The sequence below is a fragment of the Euprymna scolopes genome, chromosome 41 (genome assembly GCF_053919585.1).
Source record: "Euprymna scolopes isolate OS-2025 chromosome 41, ASM5391958v1, whole genome shotgun sequence".
Lineage (NCBI taxonomy): Eukaryota > Metazoa > Mollusca > Cephalopoda > Sepiida > Sepiolidae > Euprymna > Euprymna scolopes.
Window position 1 is genome coordinate 8,010,635 of NC_136522.1, and position 20,263 is coordinate 8,030,897.

General features: G+C 31.6%; 1 protein-coding gene across 3 annotated transcripts in view; it reads left to right on the forward strand.

Annotated features, from left to right (window-relative positions):
* LOC145266329 (soma ferritin-like) overlaps positions 1-17,344 on the forward strand; it is a 42,522-nt gene extending 25,178 nt beyond the window's left edge. The window contains exons 1-5 of one of the 3 annotated variants that reach the window (XM_080121916.1): positions 2,821-2,951; positions 3,097-3,232; positions 12,445-12,591; positions 16,221-16,346; positions 17,162-17,344. In XM_080121916.1, coding sequence (XP_079978042.1) covers positions 3,134-3,232; positions 12,445-12,591; positions 16,221-16,346; positions 17,162-17,308 — 519 coding nt within the window. In that variant the 5' untranslated portion in view covers positions 2,821-2,951; positions 3,097-3,133 and the 3' untranslated portion in view covers positions 17,309-17,344. Of the gene's footprint in view, positions 1-2,820; positions 2,977-3,096; positions 3,233-12,444; positions 12,592-16,220; positions 16,347-17,161 lie in introns of those variants that run through there. The other 2 variants (XM_080121915.1, XM_080121917.1) reach the window with 2 other exon arrangements.
* Positions 17,345-20,263: the final 2,919 nt, after the last annotated feature.

Genomic DNA, 20,263 nt, shown 5'->3' on the forward strand with positions numbered 1-20,263 from the left:
CTTTTTTTTTTTTTTTTTTCGAAATAGAACTTAATCAACAATCGAGTTTTTTTTATTTTATTTATTTTTTTTTTTGTAACAATTTTGTTTTTAAATACTGGAAATCTGCATGAAATAAAACTAGAATCAGTTTTTCTTTTCTTTTTTTTTTGTAATTCTTATGCCCAAAACAATAAGCAATCGCTTTCGAGTCGGCATTTTCACCTGTAGGCGACTAATAGATAATCCCTTTTATTATTTTTTCTAAAACTTTAATCACAATATTATAATGTTAGATAATCGAAACTGTCCCTTAAATTTGAAAACTATTTGTTTATTTTTACGCTAGTTTAATTTTTAATAGTAGATCCCCCACCTCAAAAAAAAAAAAAAAAAAAAAACAAAAACAAAAAAAAACAGGCAGTGTTCATCAAGTTGCTTCATTCTACAAAATTCTCGGGCAGAAATATTGCGTTCAAATCTATACGTACATAGCAAGCAATCTATACGGACATAGCAAGCAATCTATACGTACATAGCTAGCAATCTATGTACGTATAGATTGCTAGCTATGTACGTATAGATTGCTTGCTATGTCCGTATAGATTGCTTGCTATGTACGTATAGATTTGAACGCAATATTTCTGCCCGAGAATTTTGTAGAATGAAGCAACTTGATGAACACTGCCTGTTTTTTTTTGTTTTTGTTTTTGTTTTTTTTTGTTTTTTGAGGTGGGGGATCTACTATTAAAAATTAAACTAGCGTAAAAATAAACAAATAGTTTTCAAATTTAAGGGACAGTTTCGATTATCTAACATTATAATATTGTGATTAAAGTTTTAGAAAAAATAATAAAAGGGATTATCTATTAGTCGCCTACAGGTGAAAATGCCGACTCGAAAGCGATTGCTTATTGTTTTGGGCATAAGAATTACAAAAAAAAAGAAAAGAAAAACTGATTCTAGTTTTATTTCATGCAGATTTCCAGTATTTAAAAACAAAATTGTTACAAAAAAAAAATAAATAAAATAAAAAAAACTCGATTGTTGATTAAGTTCTATTTCGAAAAAAAAAAAAAAAAAAAAAGAAATTTTTACTTTTTTTACTTTATTGTTTTCTTTTGGTAATTATGCAGAGATGGAACATGAAATTTCATTTTTACGGTATTTTTTTGTTGATTAAATATTTATGCGAAACTAGTTTAGTTGAATTTTCCAAAGTAAAAGAAAAAACACATTTTTTAGTTATTTCATTTCATTTTTTCGGTATGTTTTCTTTATTAAATTGTTACGTAAAACTTAGACTAGTCGAAAAAATAAACAACAACCAAAAGAAAAGGTAAATATGTGGTTTAATACCATATAGCCCCAACCAAAAACAATTGTTTTTTAAGGAGGTTTTGGGGTCGCTGACAACGAATCTGATATTCAAGCCCGTCGCAAAATTACTGTTTGCATGAATGCATGGTATTAACACCTAAACCCTGGTACAACGCTCGAGCGCATAAACGAATTAACATTAGGTCAACCTCCACACTTTTCTTTAAAGTGATGACAAGTACTTTTCCTGATATTAATGCGTTTATTATCCAGTGTTGCGTGTTGTTTTCACTGGTCGCCATGTGTTGTTTTTGCGTGCGCGAAAACAACACATGGCGACCAGTGTAAACAACACGCACGCATTAATATTAGGAAAAGTACTTGTTGACGAGCGACGACCAATGTAAATTTGTGTATGCTACTGCGCGCTCGTGCGTAGTCCAAGCGTTCAGGGGTTAATACCATGCAAACGGTAAATTTACAACGACAACAACAGCGACCCCAAAACCCCTAAGAAAACAACAACAACAACAACAAAAAACAGAACAAAAGTAAACACTACTGTGTCTTTTTTTTTCTAACATATTCATAACAAGTACAGATTAGTTAAAAATTAATACACGCTTATTATTATTGACGCGATAATCTCGTTTCGCTTAAATGTGCGTTCCGTTCCATTTTCATTTTTTACATTCGTTATCGTTCACAGTCGCTCGCTATCTTATGGACATCTCAAGTCAACCTTGCCAAATATAAATAAATATTTCATAAAGATGTATTTTTATGAGTATTATAATATAATACTAAAAACGAACACAAAACAGTGAAAAAAAAACAAACAAAAAAAACTGAAACAATAGCGTTTTATTTGCTCACACCGAGTCGGCGAGTCAGTAGTCACCTAATCTTCCATTACGCTTTTTTTAACTTTTTCTATATGTTTTACATATGACTAAAAACCGTTTTAGAATACTTCGATAACTGATAGTCGCCCGAGGCGCCCGTACTTGGAAATGTCGATGGGACCGTCCGGGCATTTTTGTAGGCCATAGTGTACTTTTGACTCGTATTTTATTATTATTTTAATATTTCTCTAATTTTGAAAATAAAAAAAAGCAAAAAAACAACATTTTTTTACAAAAATGTTTAACGCAAAAACAAAACAAACAGCATGCGAATGGTCGAAAACTCGATTCTTTTTTTGTTTTTGAATCCTCCAAAATCTAGTGTAAATAACTAAATATAATTCTAATTTTATTTTATGCAGATCTGTTATTGTATTTTACAAATTCTTAGGAAAAGATCACTTGTCCGAACATTATTGTATTTTCTTTAACGAAGATAATATATATATATATATTTTTTTTTTTAAATAGCACACGATAATTTCCACTGGCAAAAACCGGAAGTGGCTTTAAAGAAGTTGCTTCATAATCATCAGGAGCAGCAGCAATTAGACGGACATAAAGTAGACGTACATTTTTAGTACGACCCCCGTTCTAGGGACCATTCTATTTAAAGCCGGAAGTGCAATTTCTACAGCGGAAATGTGGTCCTTGATTCCACGCACATGCGCACTGGTATAACTGGAAGTAGCTTTCTCTCGCACACTTCATTATAAAACAAAACGTTTGGCGAACGAGTTCTCAGAAGTAAATATCCTCATTATTGCATGGCGTAATTTGTTTATTAGTTTTATTTTTAGAATTTGATTCTAATTTTACAAGCGTTTTTTTTTTTTTTTTTTTTTTTTTTTTTTACAATTTAATGTTTTTTTTAATTTATTATTTTACATAGGAAGAAAGTGACATTTGTGTTGACTGGAGAAAAAAGAATGAGTATCGCAAGACAAAATTTTCATCCCGACTCTGAAGCAGCCATCAATAAACAAATTAATTTGGAATTATACGCAAGTTATGTTTATCAATCCATTGTGAGTATTCATCAATTTAACCCCCCCTCTCATCCCCTAAAAAAGAGGGGTTCGATTCTTGAGATTTTCCGGTAGTTTTTGTTTTGCTTTTTTCCCCCCTACTAATACTAAATGCGTAAACTCCTCGTTAAAGGAACTATTTCCGCTATTCGAAAATCTTTTTAATTTCAGTTTTTTTGATATTGATTTTTTTTTTTTTTTTTTTTTTTTTTAAGGGAGATATAATTTTTAAAGCTTCGCCCCCCTCCCTAAATTAAAGAAATATTAAAATTGATTCTTTTGGAGGGATGGGGGTTCTTTTTAAAAACTATATTTACCTCGGTATTTTCTTTTAGGCAATTATCGCGACTCCCAAGGTGTGATCCTCTTATGTCGGACATTTTTTTTTTTGTTCTCTAGTAACACTCGACACTAGTTTTTTTTCAACTGTATAAGTGTTTCAAAATAAGTTAAACCACTGAAAACTTAGCCAGCTAGGTAGAAAGAGGACACGTTTTCTTTTTTCTTTTTTTTTAACAGTAAACAAGTAAAAATATTTCAATTTGTCGTTTCTTTTAAAAACTCAATAACGGCTCAAATGTTTTCAATCGGTATTTATTCAATAATAGTCGAGTTTTCCGTAGACGAGTTTTCCGGGCACCGTTGACACCTGCGCAATTTTGAAGAAAAAAAAATTAAAACTAAATTTAAATTTCCATTCTGTTTGGAAAACAACGTTAACACAGAGCGCTTTCGACATTTTTACCGAAAACTTTACCTTTTAACCAAAGTTAAGTTATGGTTAGCTAAAATCTTTCCTGACTTTCCGTAACTGCTACCGGAGCCGGTAACCAAGCAATGTAGTCCCTTCGATGTTTATATCCCAGCTTCCTGTGCATTTTTATCACAAAGCAAATGGACTATTTTGCCTCTTCACCGGTTTCGGTAGCAGCCACGTGTAAAATTAAAATTTTTTTGACTATAACTAATAGTTAATTTATAAAATGATTCTCCCCCAAAGAATTCTAAAGCAAACCGTTCACTTAGTGAGTCGTAATTATTTTTTTCACCGTTCAAATCTTCGTTTGTATCATTTCCACGTGGTTTTATCATTCCACGTGGATTTTACTTTCGCTTTCTCTATTTGATCTAAATAAAAACGGAAGTAAAACTGATTAACGTTATTTCGCTTGCCCCTTGCGTATCACCCCCCCCCCCTCTTTTTCAAATCTTTGGAAGGTACTTGTAAGGAATGGGTATCCAGACGATTTCAGTTCTGAGTATTGACTGAATTCCTAATTGGTCCTGGAAATTGCCGAAGGAGTTTTCTATTTTTACATTTTATTTTGTACTTATAAACTTTTATCGTGCTGAAATGTTTTGAAAACCATTCTTAACATGGGGAGAATGTTTCGTAACTATTGTGCTTCTACCTAACAATTTAATAAAGAGGTACTTGTACAGTTTAATCGACATTAAAAAAAAAAAAAAAAAAAAAATGGGCGGACGTACACGCTAGAGACCCTTCTCACGGCTTTTTTTATTTTAGCTTGTTCGGATTTTTTTTTTTTTCTTTAGCCAGACATTAGTTATAGGTAATAATTAACAGGAAAATTGCAAGTCCAGATTAGCACTTGTGGCAATAAACAAAAATAAAGCATATCGAAACGGTAAACAGTGAAATGTTATTTGGTGATAGTGCACTTATTGATCCGTGCTATTTTTAAATAGTACTTTCAAGTTTAAAGTTTTTTTTTTTTTTTTTTCGATACTTGTTTTTACTGAATCGTTAGGTGAAAGTACAGAATAGGTACACAACACTAGCTTTTTAAATAACGAGTAAATACAGGGATACTGATACGCTAAAAAACGGAAATTATTCACTCAAGTTTTTATTAAAACAATAGTTTACCGATTAAAATTTTTTTTCGTCAGTAAAAATTCGCGGGGCACTTTTTACCGAGTGTGGACCCAAGCAAAAAGACTTACGGAATCGTAAGTCTGTGGCCAAAAAAAAAGGCCAAAAAGTCAAATACACATTGGCACTTTTTCCGTAAACCTCCCTCCATAAAAATCTGCGGCCAAAAAAAAAAAGGCCCAAAAAAAAGTCAAATACACATTGAACACATTGACCTCAACAGCGATTTTATCTCTCGGAACTCGCCAAATACTGCTAAAGCTATAAATTAAAAGCTTATTTTCTGTTGTGACGAATATTGTTTAAAATAAAATTTGACTTGTAAAAATTTCATTTCACATTTCTTTCACTTTTTGGATAAAAAAAAAAAATCGCTGTTGAAGTCAATGTGTTCAATGTGTATTTGACTTTTTTTTTGGCCTTTTTTTTTTGGCCACAGACTTACGATTGCGTAAGTCTTTTTGCTTGGGTCCACACTCGGTAAAAAGTGCCATTCGCGGTAAACAATGGAATATTTAGACTTACTGTCTTTCGAAGCTTATAACTTCTTGAAAAATGTAATTCAAACCCTAATTTTTTAATTAAAGGCGCGAAGACAAAAAAAAAAAAAAAAGACAGGTTTAATAGCAAATTATGCAATATTTGTTTTTTAAAATCTCTTTTCCTTAAAGATTAAAAAACGAAATTTTACTTCAATTATAAAAAATATAAATTCCAAAAAATTACTTGTATTCGATGAGTAGTTCAATTGTTCATTAAAAATTTATTCATATTTATACTCATATTCCATGTCCTTTTTTTTTTTTTTTTTTTAAATAAAATAATTTGAACCAGGATTAAAATAAACGCGAACATTTTTTTTTAACTGTACAAATAAAGGGAGACAAGTCTGATTTTATTTGTCTTTATAATCCAGTGAAGGGGCATAATTTGTCTTTTAATGCGTGCTGTAAACCAAATTTTGTATTTCAGTCCTCTGTACTTAAAAAAACGGAAATTATTCACTTAAGTTTTAATTAAAACAATAGTTTACCGATTTAAATTTTTTTTTCTCAATGAAATACGAGTTTTTGATATTTTAATACTTTATCGACTGAATTAAAAAAAACAAAAAAACTATGAAATAGAAATTGTAAGCATCCCATATTTACTTGACATTCTAAGCATAACATAAGCTTCCACTTAAAAAAAAAAATTCAACGTTTAAAAAAAAAAAATGGCTTTACACTTTGGACTTTACAGGTAAATTTCCAAAATAACTTTTTTTTTTTTTTTTTTTTTTTTACAATATATTGATCTTATATCTTCAATTTGTGATATAAAACTTTGGTACATAAATCAAAATTTTAAGACATTTCACAATGAGGGGTGGGAATTAAAGTTTGTCAAATATTATATTTGGTTTATTGGAAAAAGCATAAAATTTCACATTGACCCTGAAAATATCGTAAAAATTGAACCAATAGAAAAATTGATAGATTTTTAAAGTTTAAAAATTGAAAAATATTTAACTCCTAAAATTCAATTGATTTCATTATGTAAAAAAAAATGGCTGCATGAAGGCACGCCGGCACTTTGTAAACACTGATTTTAAAAAATATTTCTATTTAAACTTTAATAGTTTATTTTGGAAGTATATTCCATAAAGAAAATAAACAATCCACTTTAAAAAGAAATTACGAGTTTTGCGAATTTTATTCGCAGTTTTGTGTGAGGGGTGTCAAATTCCCTAAATTCTGATACACCTAGACACTACAGCAGAACACCAACCGCTCTAATTTGGGTCTTTAGAGGTAATTGAGGTCGCTGACAACGAATCTGATAATCCAACCCGTCGCAAATTTACTGTTTGCATGGTATTAACCCATAAACCCAGGGACTATTTTCAGCCATTTTACAGCTTCTGTTTATGCTATGCGTGAGCGTGCAGTAACATAAACTACGGCAGTTGAGTGCCTTTTCACATCGCGTACGAATCTTGTGGAACATTTTAAATTATGAAAAAGAAAAGCGCTCAGTGCGTGTGTGGGGGGGCGTAATGTCAGAAAGACTTTTTTTCAGAACAATTTAAAATGTGTTTTTCGTTGGCGGATAATTTAAAATTCGAAGAAAAGAAATTATCTAAAGCAAAATTTTAAATACGTTATTTTTTTTTTTTTTTTTTTTTTTTTTTTTTTTTTTTTTTTTTTTTTTTTTTTTTTTTTTTTTTTTGTCTTGCGTAGTTAATGTGGTTTACAAAACATAAGCACCAAAAATTTCTTTTATTCAATTTAAAAAAAAATTGATCTGGAATAAAAATCAAAACACGTCTTACGCCATGCTATTGCTGCTGCTATTACTAATACACCAGTCTACATTCAAACTAAAAATGATTTTTTTTTTTTTTTTTTTTTCTCCCGATATCATGTTTTTTTAAATTGCGTCATACCACAAGACAAAACAATATACTATTCTTTCAACGGATAAACATAGTAAAAGATTTTTATTTAAAAGTGGGTGTCTGAAGAAAATTTTTCAAAATTTTCCAAACTCATGTTGAAATCTTTTAACACAACAAAACGAGTGGTCAAATATATTTCGGACACCCAAAACTATTAAAATTGACTTTCCTTCTACCTAGTTTCCAAATTTCATTAAAAAAATTCTTACTAGAAACACTGTACGGACATTTAAAATCGGGTGGGGGGCGTCATTACAAAATCTTACTGAAAACACCCTTTTATGGGAAAATTTTTATCGCTTTATTTGCTTAAAACTTTTAAAAAAATATAATGTACGTTTAATTCATTTGAAAGCATATTCATTGCCAAACAAAACGGTATTTTGAAAACTTGAAGCGCTTTGGTTTGTAAAATAACTATTTTAACAGAATCCCTTGAAATCTGATTATCCAAAGCGTTTTATCGTCCGTGCGTATTGCTGCAATTGCAAATAGTCTTTTTTTTTTTTTTTTTTTTTTTTTTTTTTTATATGAAAATATTTTTAAAAAATTGGAAAACCTTAATCAAAAATCTGTTTTAAAACTTTGTATTGCGAATATTGGAATCTTATTCTATTTAAATCTAAAAAATTATTTTAGAATTTAATTTTTTTTTTTTTTTTTTTTTTTTTTTTTTTTTTTTTTTTAACTTACAACTTCAAGGTAAATGAAATAATGGGTTTGTGTTTGCATGCTTCGCAAAACTTTTGACAGAGGCGACATATCCTCACAAGATCGATATCGTTTTTAAAGCTTGACCCTTCAGATGACAAATGTTGAAAAATTGGTGATAATCATTCATTCCTTTACCCTAAACTGGGCAGTTTTCTACAAGGAGGGGTCAGTTTTTGTATCATTTTTGCAAGTCATTGTATCGGTTGGATTGACTTTGCTTAATTTCAACGTTCCGAACTTCCGATCGGATATTTTCGTAGGCTGTAAAAAATGTATTAGTTTATTTGAAGCTTTTTCTTTATTAAAAATTATAAATTAGTTAACTATGGGGTAGAGGTTACATCTGGTGTGCGTTGGAGGTACCTATAGAATAACATTGTAAATTTGGTAACTGAGTAAAAAATGGAATTTTTACTTGATTAAATAATTTGAAATGATTTGTTTTAATTTTTTATTGTGCAATAATTTATATCAGTTTTAAAATGTTAAATATAAAACCATTGATCGTTTTGGTAGATAAAGTTTACTGATGTCTGCTGCTACGAATTTGGAATAGGTCCATGTGAACGAGAAAAAGTAGTTCAGGGAGACATTTCTTACAGGAGAACCCTATTTTGTTTTTTCTAAAACTTAAAATTTTTACTAAAATAAAATTGATGGAAAGACTAATTTATAGTAAATTTTGTGAAACTTTGTTAAATCTTTACAAAATAAGGTACTTCTGCAAATGTGGACCATGCTGAAATGTTATTTAGAAAGCCATTTTTAACATGGAGAGAGGATTTAACTATTCTGTACTTTCATCTAAACATTAAACAAAAAAGGTGCTATGTAGTTCAGAAAGTTTTTTTTTTTTTTTTTTTATATACATAGGAGTCACCACTGGGTGTACATTAATCAATAGGATTATAGTGTCTGTACCTATATAGTACAGATACTACACTTTGATCTTGGCTAAAAAGTAGCGGAAACTTTGTAAATTGCATTACTTATTGTAGCATTTTAACTATTTTATGTATCAAATTCGAATTATTGTAGATGAGCACTGCCCCCTCACCCTCACCCACATTTTATTCAAGAGACTAATTTTACATATAAATTTAACATAAAATGATTTCCCCAATGTTTTTAGAGCAGTTATCCAACATTTTTTTATGGCAGGACTTTATCGTTTGGACATAGCGGTGAGGGTTTTTTTTTTTTTTTTTTTTTTTTAAAGGTGGAAAGAAATTACTTTCTCATGTCTTGTACGTGTTAGCTCAGAACTGAATAAACATATATCACTGTTTTTTGAGTTCTGTATTGTCTATGTTCCTAGTTTTATGTATGTTCCTAGTTTTATGTATTTCCTAATTAGCTTAGAAGCCTCTCTATTGCTAAGTTTTATGACCATAAGCGAAAATGTATGTTTGTGTGTCTGCTAAAAACTTTTGACCGACGGAACAAAAATTCATAAACTTGGTATCATATTAAAGTCCCACCCTCCAGACGACAAATATTGAAAAATTAGCCCAAAAGGACCATCAGAAGTGCGTCAACTGATAGATTTTCTGCAGGCGGGGGGGGGGGGGGGGGCGACCAAAAAAGTGACATTTTAATGTTAAACATTACATATTTTTTTTAAATTGATTTATAACTGCCCCAAAAAATACGGGCGCCAACTCTTCTACATAAACTATACACGGGGCCATTTATTTTGGGTCAACTTGTATTTAAAACCTGCTTAGTCATGTCACATGATCTTGATGTCAGCAAGCTCTAATGGCAGTCTGAATTTAAAAAACATTGTTATCGGTAAAAAAAAAAACTTAACCCTCGCACAAGCTAAACTATGAACTTCTACGCTATGACAACGTTACCAAAGTTATCACGTTAAAAATAGTTAGATATGATAGTTAAACGAGAAATAACAAGCCAAAAATGTGAAGTAAAATTAAAAAAATACGCTTACAAAAAATATTAACGATCGAAGTCTTTATAAAAAAAAACAGCCAGACGCCATTTTCATTTTTAGTAACACTCTTTAGAGTAAGGAAGATGAAGAAAGGAAACGAAATACGTAATTTAATAAATGCTAATGTGAAGTAAAACAAAAAATAAAATACTGCTACGTCATCTGGTAACGCTCCTATGATGACCTCATTTAGTGGCTATCTGTCAATCAAACCTCTTTCACTCGCTTTATAAGCCTTATTTTAACACTATAATTAATTCTTCTTACTCTTGGCCTACACGGTTAAGTGGTCGGAGTTTGTTTCACCTCTGCGTCAAGGCTTCCGGGTTAAATCCAGCCTCACGACCGAAACATTTTTTTTTTCTTTTACATCTCTAGACACGCGGGCAACGTTTCTGTATTTTTACTTCGCTTATTTAGTTTATCCCCACCCCCCATACACACAGCATTAACTTTTTTTTTCCGATTTTTTTAAAATCGTTTCAGGGTTATTACTTACCCCCCCCCCCCATACAAACACCTTGGCAACGCCGGGTACCCCCTTCGCTAGTAATGTATAAAAGGCAAAGTGTTCATGTCTGCCAAAAACTTTCGACACGTGCAACGGATCCTGACCCGATCGGTATCGTTTTCAAGCTCGATCTTTCGGACATTAATGTCCAAACACAATTCCTTCACCCTCAACTTTTTTTAAATCTCTCTCCATCTGGGCTGCTTACTGTTATTATCCCCTCTCCATGGTCCAATAATATTTTGTCAACTAGTCATAAACAAAATAGTGTGTGTGTTTCCCCTTCCCCACTTCCCTATTGGCTTGCTGACTTAAAACGCTATCATATTCTGCCAAACCAAAAACAATCTACTACAAAACAACCAAACCAAACACCTTGAATAAATATAAAGATATAAAGAACTTGAAGCATAAACTCTCAATAGCTTACCATATTCGGCATTAAATGGACCGAAAAGGATTTGTGAACCATAAAACAATAAGCAAACCAGACACCATGAAAAAATATTTGAAGATATAAAGTATAAATGCAAAAGCTTATCAAAATGGATGAAAAGGGTTGATATGCCGTAAAATAAAAACCAAAATAAAGGCAGAAGAATTGCTGTTTTTCTGGTTCTGAATCCACTTAACACTTACCCTTGACTAGTTTTTGATCTTAAACACTTCTTATATGTACAGGCATGCGTTAAAAAGTTGAACTTAGGAAAATTTGGAAATCTGTGTTTGTTCCAATAATGCCGGACTAGAAAAAAAAAAGACCAAGCATTTTTTTTTTTTTTTTTTTTTTTTTTTTTTTCATAGGCATCACCACATTATCAAGGCCAAGAGGCCACTCAAGGATAAGGGTTAGAGTGTACAGTAGAAATTGGAGACAATAGTAATCATTAGTAATGAAAATTTGGTAAATTTGATAACTTATATGGAACGGCTCATCAATAACTTATTTACGTTAGACTTGAACACAACCATATTGTGGTCAGCAGGAAAACGGAAGACAATTCCACAGGCGTGCAGTTCTAAGAAAGAAGCTTCGTTCATGGAATCTACGTTTAGGTTTAGTCACAGATAAAGAGTGGGGGGAATTATTGATAGTGTTTACAGCTAGACGAGTGTTTCTTGTGAAAGTTTGGCAAGGGGGGACCATAGATTGAAGCTCAGTCGAACACTTTCCATGAAAATAACGATACATCAGAGACTTGGATTCCATGCTAACACCCTGTACACTCAACAGGTTAAAAAGAAAATTAATGGAAAAAATTTCGATATTTTCAAGTACTTGTAAAAGCATACAAGCAGAGAAAATAAAAATGACCTTGTGTTGCCTCCAAAAAAGACAAACTTTAACACTTCACACATCCTCACTTTTTTTTTTTTATTTTTTTTTTTTAAATAAACAAGTAGTTTCATGCCTTGGGTGAAACAATTTACATTAAAAAAAAAACAAAAAAAAACCTTGCTTGATGAAGTTACGTGCGTTTTTTTAGTGTATGTATGCTTGCTATCTAGTCGCCATCTTTAATCTTTAAAATGCTGCCTCTTTTTTTCTTTTATGTTGATCTCTGAAAAATAATTCTTTACAAACCCCAAAAAATTATTTCCCTTATTCTTGGCTATCGTCCGCTAGTTTTCTCAAACACTAGGGTCTTTAAAATCTTTTTCTAGTTTTGATCTTTGGTTTCTTTTTCCTATCCAGGCCTACTACTTTGACCGTGACGATGTGGCCCTGCCTGGTTTTCACAAATTTTTCAAGAAATCTGCAGACGAAGAACGAGAACATGCTGAAAAGTTCATGACTTACCAAAATAAACGTGGCGGTCGTATTGTGTTGCAACCAGTTCAGGTAAGTATTTGGTGCTTCATTATAATAAAAATTTTGAATTTCAAGTAAAACCAATCATATCTACTTAATTGCCATGTTGCAGTAATGAAAAATTATTAAAAACGATAACTTAGAATATGAATTAATGAAGTTTTCTGAGGTAATTTCTGAAAACTTTGAAAATCTTGGGCCAATTCAATAAAACTTTATTTGTGCTAATTGTCTTTGAAAATTGTTTCCATAAATTTTCTCTTATCGTTTTCCATAATTTTTGGATATTTTCATTAATGTGACATAACTATTAAATATACCATTGGTTTTATTTGAAATCCAATATTTCATCTTTCATTAATATAAAAGATGCACAATGTTTTTATCCTAAATATTTTGCTGAATTAATTTTTGGAAGAGGCGTATTAACTGGTTGTTTTAGTTTAGTCTCCATATCAATTTCACTTTGAAAGGCATAAATACTTGATTGCCACCAACTATCAGTGGTAAAACAGGTTTGATTTAATTGCTACTTATCTTGAAATTAGCTTGGTTGCCCAGCATTGCCTGTAAGCATAACGGCAATAGTTAAAAATTGTAGCATCTTGCTTTGAAAAATTTGCTTTCTCTTTTCTCCATTCTTTTCTCCATCAGTTATGAATGGCAAATGTTGGTTCCATCTTAAAGTTTGTTCAAAGGATTTCTTTATCTTCCTTCAAAAAGTACATGTCAAATCTTTTACATTAACAAAACAAAACGAAAATAAAGCTACAACTGTTTATAGCTTTCAAATTTTAAATTATTTGCATGCAAGTTCTATAGCACTTGCAAAATTCATTAATCATTTGTTGGTACGTTTTTTTTTTTTTTTTTTTAACTTTATTTTAAAACTTATTTTTAAAATCCATAAAACAATGAAATCTTTACAGAAAGTTTTGCAGAAACTTTCTCTTGAATTTTTTAATAAGTTCAGTTTCAGTATGAGTGTTCCCTATTTTTCTCTATGCAATTTTTAAATTTTAAAATGCTTTTTGTAAAAAGCTCATTGACATATCTTGCTTGCTTTTACTATTACGTTATTGAATGTATATAGAATTTTCTAGCTTGCACTTTTCCAATGCCAAATTATAATATACCTGACAATTTTTTCGTTCTCAGAATAAACACCGAATTTATCAACATGAGTTTTACAATTAAACTTTGTCTCATTGACAAAGATGTTTAGGCCACAAACTAACCCCTTCAGCTCGGAATTCTGACATATTCCGAGACCTTTCATTGTTGCATTACCTCCCCTGTATTCTAGCTGGTGATGATTTGGTGTCCCTGATGAAACCTCTTCCAACAGTTATTTTAACTGAAGAAATTATCGCATTCTTAGACGAATTATTAGTATGTCTTATAAGTAGTTTGGCATGAGAATATTTTTCTGTAAAAAAAAAAAAAAAAAAAAAAAAATTTTACTTTTAAGAATGTTTAGCATGTAAAAGCTAACATTTACAAGAAATAAATATTACACATTAAAAGTAATTCATTGTTCCACCTATTTTCGTATAAAATATTATTAAAAAAAAAAAATATAACATTAGCGGGACCTGTGGAAATTCCAGTGGACTCTTTCATATTGAAGTCGGCATTCTGTGATTGTTCAGCATAAATGGAGATGCCCTGATATTGTAGCTCTCTTGTTAAAAACTGCAAAAGTATTTAAGTTAGCAGGGATGCCCGGTGTAACTTGGTTGTAAAATATGCTTATATATAAATTTTTGCAGATTTCGTATAGTCAATTTTCTAGCAATTCTTATATTATGAAGTTGTGATTTAAAAAAAAAAAAAAAAAAAAAAAAAAAAAAATCTCACTTGGATGCATCAGCTTGAATCGAAACCAAAACTTCTGAATTCTTTGTAAAATTTATTACAAGAAATAGTCATCTGTAATATAAATCTCACTTGTCTGTTTAAATGTTTGTCTATAAATTTTGACTGGGGCGACCAATTTTCATAATCTGTATCCTTTTTGAAGCTCAACCCTTTGGATGATAAATATCGAAAAATTGGCCCAAAACATTCTTTCACCCTCAACGGGGCAGTTTTCTACACGGAGAGGGGCAGTTTTTGTTTTTCATTGACTTTTTTTTGCAAGTCGTTCAAACCTTGCATCAACGTCGCATAAAAGGTGTTATTTCAACCACCGTGACATCACAACCGCGGTAGATGCATTGATAAGACTTTTTCGCTTTTTCCTCTGGCGTGTTAGTTTTGAGCCTGCTTACTACCTTTTCTTTTTCTTTCCACCAACATCCTTACACACATCTCCACTTTTTCCACCTTTGCGTCACGGGTTCCAGTCTTTTTTGCTTAACACGCAATTCCAGGCACCCAGGCTATAAATCTCACCTTTCTGTTTAAATGTATGTATGTTTGCCTAAAACTTTCGACAGAGGTAATGGATTTTCACTAGATTGGTATAAGTTTTGGAAAAATTGGCTAGGAACAATAGTTCCTTCACCCTCAACTTGGCCCGTTTCTACAGGAAAGGAGTCGCTTTTTTCGCCACTATTTTTGAAAGTCACCCCTTTTTGATTGACTAGCCTTAATTTAAACATTCGGTTTAGCGATGGGTGCAACAACTGTTTAAATGTAGGTATGTTTGCCTAAAACTTCGACAGAGGTAACCGATTTTCATGATCTGTATCATTTTGAACTCGTGGTTTCAGATAAATATTGAAAAAAAATTGGTCAAAAACATTAACTCCTTCACTTTCAACTGGGCGGTTTTCTACAGGGAGGTGTTGATTTTTAAGTCCTCGTATTGGGTCGCGTCATGGAGTAGGGGTAAAACGTCGGATTGTCTTTCACTTTTCGGCCTTAGTGTCATGGGTTCGAGCCTGCCTGCCTATTACCACTTTTTTTTTTTTTTTTTTTTTTTAAACCCGCATCTCCAAACACCCAGGCTGGTAACGATTAAACGACAGTCACTCGGATGAAAAAAGATGTAAGCCTTACACACAAAATAACACAGGCTATCGTACTAATATATAAATATCTGAAAGATGTCCGGTCTCGGAATAGATCGGAACGCTGCATTTAACTGTAGGGGTTGATTTGTGTAGTAGCAACAGCTGAGAAATGTTAACATAAAGAGAAAGATTGATTTCTTATAGACATCAATCGATTATATAGACTTTTAGAAGGATCATTTTATTAAAGTCTAAAAAAAAAAAAAAAAAAAAAAAAAATTGAAGGGTACTAAAATGGCTACAGCCTTCACTTATCGGTAAAAAAAAAAAAAGAAACCCCGGCAAATTTGTTTTCGAAAATAAATTAAAACTACTTGATCAATTTTTGGAATATAGAATCTTCAGTCCATAAGTAAAAAATAAGTTATAAATTTTTGTTTATCGCTGTAAGTGCCAATCTGAATAAGCACCTTATTTAATTCATTTTTTTTCCAGAATGAGAACAGTAGTCTGAATTATCAATCCCCCCCCCATCTAAAAAGAAGAAAAAAAAAAAAAAAAAATTTCGAGAGTTCTATTCTATTAAAGGTTAAAATATGAACCATGTAATGTTGTCAGATCGAAAGTTAATTTAATTCCTGCGTGCGCGTACATTGTTACTGTTTTGATTTGTTTTTATTTTACTTGTCTCTTCCTCAGCGTCCTGAACAAGATGAGTGGGGCAGTGGTTTGGATGCAATGCAAGTGGCGTTGTCTCTCGAAAAAAATGTCAACCAGGCTTTGTTGGATTTACACAAAATTGCTTCCAATCACGAAGATAATCATGTACGTACAATTTTTTTTTTTCCGCATTGCAGGTTTCTCCGATTTAATCGTTCAACTTGGTTTTAAGGGACCCAGAAAGTGTGGATGAAAACCTCAAATTTGGGTTTACACCGTAAATGAAAAATCTAGTTTTGTTTTTCATCAGAAGCTCAACTTTTTTTGATATGGAAAAGGTTTTTAAGAAACGAGGGATGGAGATATTTTGGGGTGCATTTTTGTTATTTAATATTAATATTAATGTTAATATATTTTTTAATTGTCTCTATTTGTCTAAATGGATTTAATTTTTCAGATTCTGTATGTTTTTTTTTTTTTTTTTTTTTCTTTTTTTTTAAGAATCATTTTTATTAGCATTTTAACTTTAGCATCTCCATTTTTGCTTTCCTGTCCCTTTCTCACAAAATGTACTTTTTTAATTTTGCTGGAAATAGGAATGAATGGGAAAGTAAAGGAATATTTTCGTTACTGTCTGAAGTGAAACATGGCTTGTGATTTAAGATGCTCGTTGGATCAAGAAAAAAATGTGCTTCTATATTGAATGAATCGAAATATTGAATTTTAAGTAAATCAAATAGTACATACGTAGTTTTCGTGGTGCATAAAGTAACATATCCAAAAATGAAGTTAGAAAATTTATGAAGAAAAACCTGAAATGAAGCAAAATCACTTTTTTTTTTTTTTTTTTTTTTTTTTTTTTTTTTAGTTTGACATTCCTTTCATCTTGTTCAGATGAACAATATTTTTAATTTGACTTTAATTTTTTTTAAAATGAAGTTTTAATTTTTTTTTTTTTTTTTTTTTTTTTTGTTTTATAGCTTTGTGACTTTTTGGAAGGCACTTTCCTGACAGAACAAGTGGATTCCATAAAAGAAATTTCTAACCACATAACCAACTTGAAACGTGCGGGTGGTGGCTTGGGTGAATACCTCTATGACAAAGAAACTTTGGGAAGCGATTCATAAGGATTCGAAGTCGTTTAAATGTGAACTTGTTAAAAAGCATTAGAAAAAATTCCATTATCACAGTTGAAATGTTAAAATATTTTTTGAAAAATAGTCAGAACTTGAGGTTGTATATTTCTGCATTTTATGGTAGCATTTTTTTTTTTTTTTTTTTTTTTCCATGCGCCTTCTCTTTTGAGATCATTGTCTGACAATTTTTTTTTTTTTATAAAATAAAAATTACTTGATATATTCATCCATTTCACAGGCTAGTTTTGCATTATTTCTACTTGTGTATAAACACATTACAAAAAGAAAATGCAAAATTTCATTTACCATTTAATCCATTTTAAACGAACTTTGGAAATATCTACCTCCCTTTCTACCCCCCCCCCCCCGTCTTTTGGCAGGTTATATGGCTAAAAAGGTGTTAGCACTAGCATGTTGTAGAAAATGAACATAAACACCATTTCTGCTCTATTTATCCGAGCAGGAGCTGCTAAAAGCTTCTACACCTATTGTCAACCATGACAACAAATAATCAATCACTTTGCTATTCGTTTCTAGTCCATTTCTCTTCATCAATTCTTTATTTTTTTTTTATTGATCTCAGTCATATACAGACATGACAAATGAATACACCCATAAAAACAGCTTATTTCAATAAACATAATTCATAGAACAAAATCAAAAATAAATAGTTGCAAACTAATATTTGGTTAACATTCTCTTTCAGACCCTTCTACGCATGGCATTGATCAGTTGAGGAATGCTAAAAGTTCAGGTTTAGAAGATGGCTTACTTCTCTTTTTGGGAGGGTCTGGTCTAATATGCTCCAAAGGATTCATATCCTGACTTGGCCATGGAAGTTTATTAATCCCATTATGGCTTAATGAATGTTGTTACCCTAGCAGTGACAGTTCAGCCTTCCATAAATAGGGAGTTAACTTGGTCCATTTTACCATTTGAGAATATTGGCAGGAGTCCTTCATGTAATATTGAAACATATTTAGCAGTTTTGGTGCTTCCTTTGCACTCCACCAGGTCTGAGCGAACATCACTCCAAATTGCACCCTATACCATAACCGAGAACAACCCTGTTTCAGCGTTGGTTGCTGTCTTAAGCCACTTTTGTTGAGGGAGCCTCCATACCCTTCCACCCTTGGAAAATAATGCAAATTGTGACTCATCAGAAAAAATGACATTAATCCAAAAGGTCCTAGCTCGCTCCACCATCTCACAAGCCCAATCTTTTCTACACTTGATATTGGTAGGATGAAGAGGTTTCCTTTTCGCAGCTTGAAGATACCTCACAGCCGTTCTAGGACTGACACCAGCTGGTGTTGCAATGTCGGAGGCTTTTCACTGAAGATCCTCTTCAACATTTTAAGGCAAGGTTCTTTCAGAGGGCCTGGGGCAACCTGGAGAAGATTGTGTACTCTTTGTCCTCTCTTGTGAATTGTACGATCACTCTATTAACAGTAGAAAGGAGTATTGAAAGATCTCCTGCAATTTTGCGTTGACTAAAACCACCTTCATGTTGATCCATGATTTGTTCACGCAGAAAGTCTGATGCTTTTTTGGTTCGTGGCATGTTTCAGTATTGTTAGAAATAATTTTAATGAGACACCCTATGTTATTTCAGCACTATTTTTGTCTGTAAATATAAATAAGCGTATATTGATCTTTAGAAAAAATATTTCTTGGGTCTATTTTGTCATGTCTTTGTATGTAATCGTATAATCAGCTAAGAGAAAATCCAAAGTAAAAACAAACGTGTGTTACTTACGATTAGGTTGTCGGACGATTTCAGAATTAAACAATCTAAAGATTGTTTAAAGATATTTGTTAAAGTAATTTTCTGATGTCCTATCCTTTCCATTGCCTTATACGAAATGGAAATGGCTGAAGCGTTTTAGAAATTGACTAAGGGTCAAAGCTGAGTTTTTTACTGTGAATTTAATCTGTATCTATTTGCATTTTTGATTTTTATTGGTTATGTATGTATGTTTTCAGATTATCCTATTAATAAAGGGACCAAACATCTGTAAAAAAATTTTTTTTTTTTAAGCATCATTAGACATTTGCATCTTAAGATTCTGATTTTGTTTTAAAGCTAAAATGAATTGCTGAAATTGTTTGAAACTGCTAAGCATTGATATGAATAAAATCTTGTGTATAATACCAAAATCTTTATTTTTTTTTTTTTTTAATTTTATCTTTGACTAAACATCCCTAATTATTTGTTTATGAATTGTCTCTCAGAACCAGAATTTTAAAGTCCAATTCCAAGCAAACCTGGATCACTGACTTATAGCCCTGATTAGCAGGGCTAACCGGCATTGCTTGGAGCAAAAGTAATTTTTTTTTTTTTTTTTTAAATTACTTTACTTCCTTCTGTCTGCCTTTCTTTCTCCCTCCTCCTTTTCATCACCCCCTCTTTCTCCTAAGCCCAGCCTATTTCTCTATCTAGACATACACACAGATAACTCTCCTTTTTATATAAATTCCACTAGGTGAGTTGACATAAAAGTAACTCTAAAAACAACTTTCTCCGTTAGTACATAAAATGGCTACCTCCTCCCTCCCTACTTTAAATATTTTTCTTGAGAATTTTAGGTATTTCCTCAGGACAATGTCGAGTAAGAATAAACCAACTTTGTAGCTGCTTGTTTTGTAGTTTTTACTTTTAGCTAGATATCCAAACTTTTCATTATATAGACTAGCAGGGCTACCACCAGCATAGCTTGGGAGCAGGGATAATAGCAAAGTTAAACAAGAATACAACTTTAATTCTTGTATTACTTTTTGAATACCTATTAGGTTGACAAGAAAGTTCTTGGAATTTTTAACTTAAATTTAGATGAACATCTGGTGCTGTCTGAAGACATTGGCTTCCTGAGACGAAATGCATCTAACGTTGATGCTTTTTGTTTTTCTACTTTTGCAAAACTTATGTTCTACAAAACAACGCCC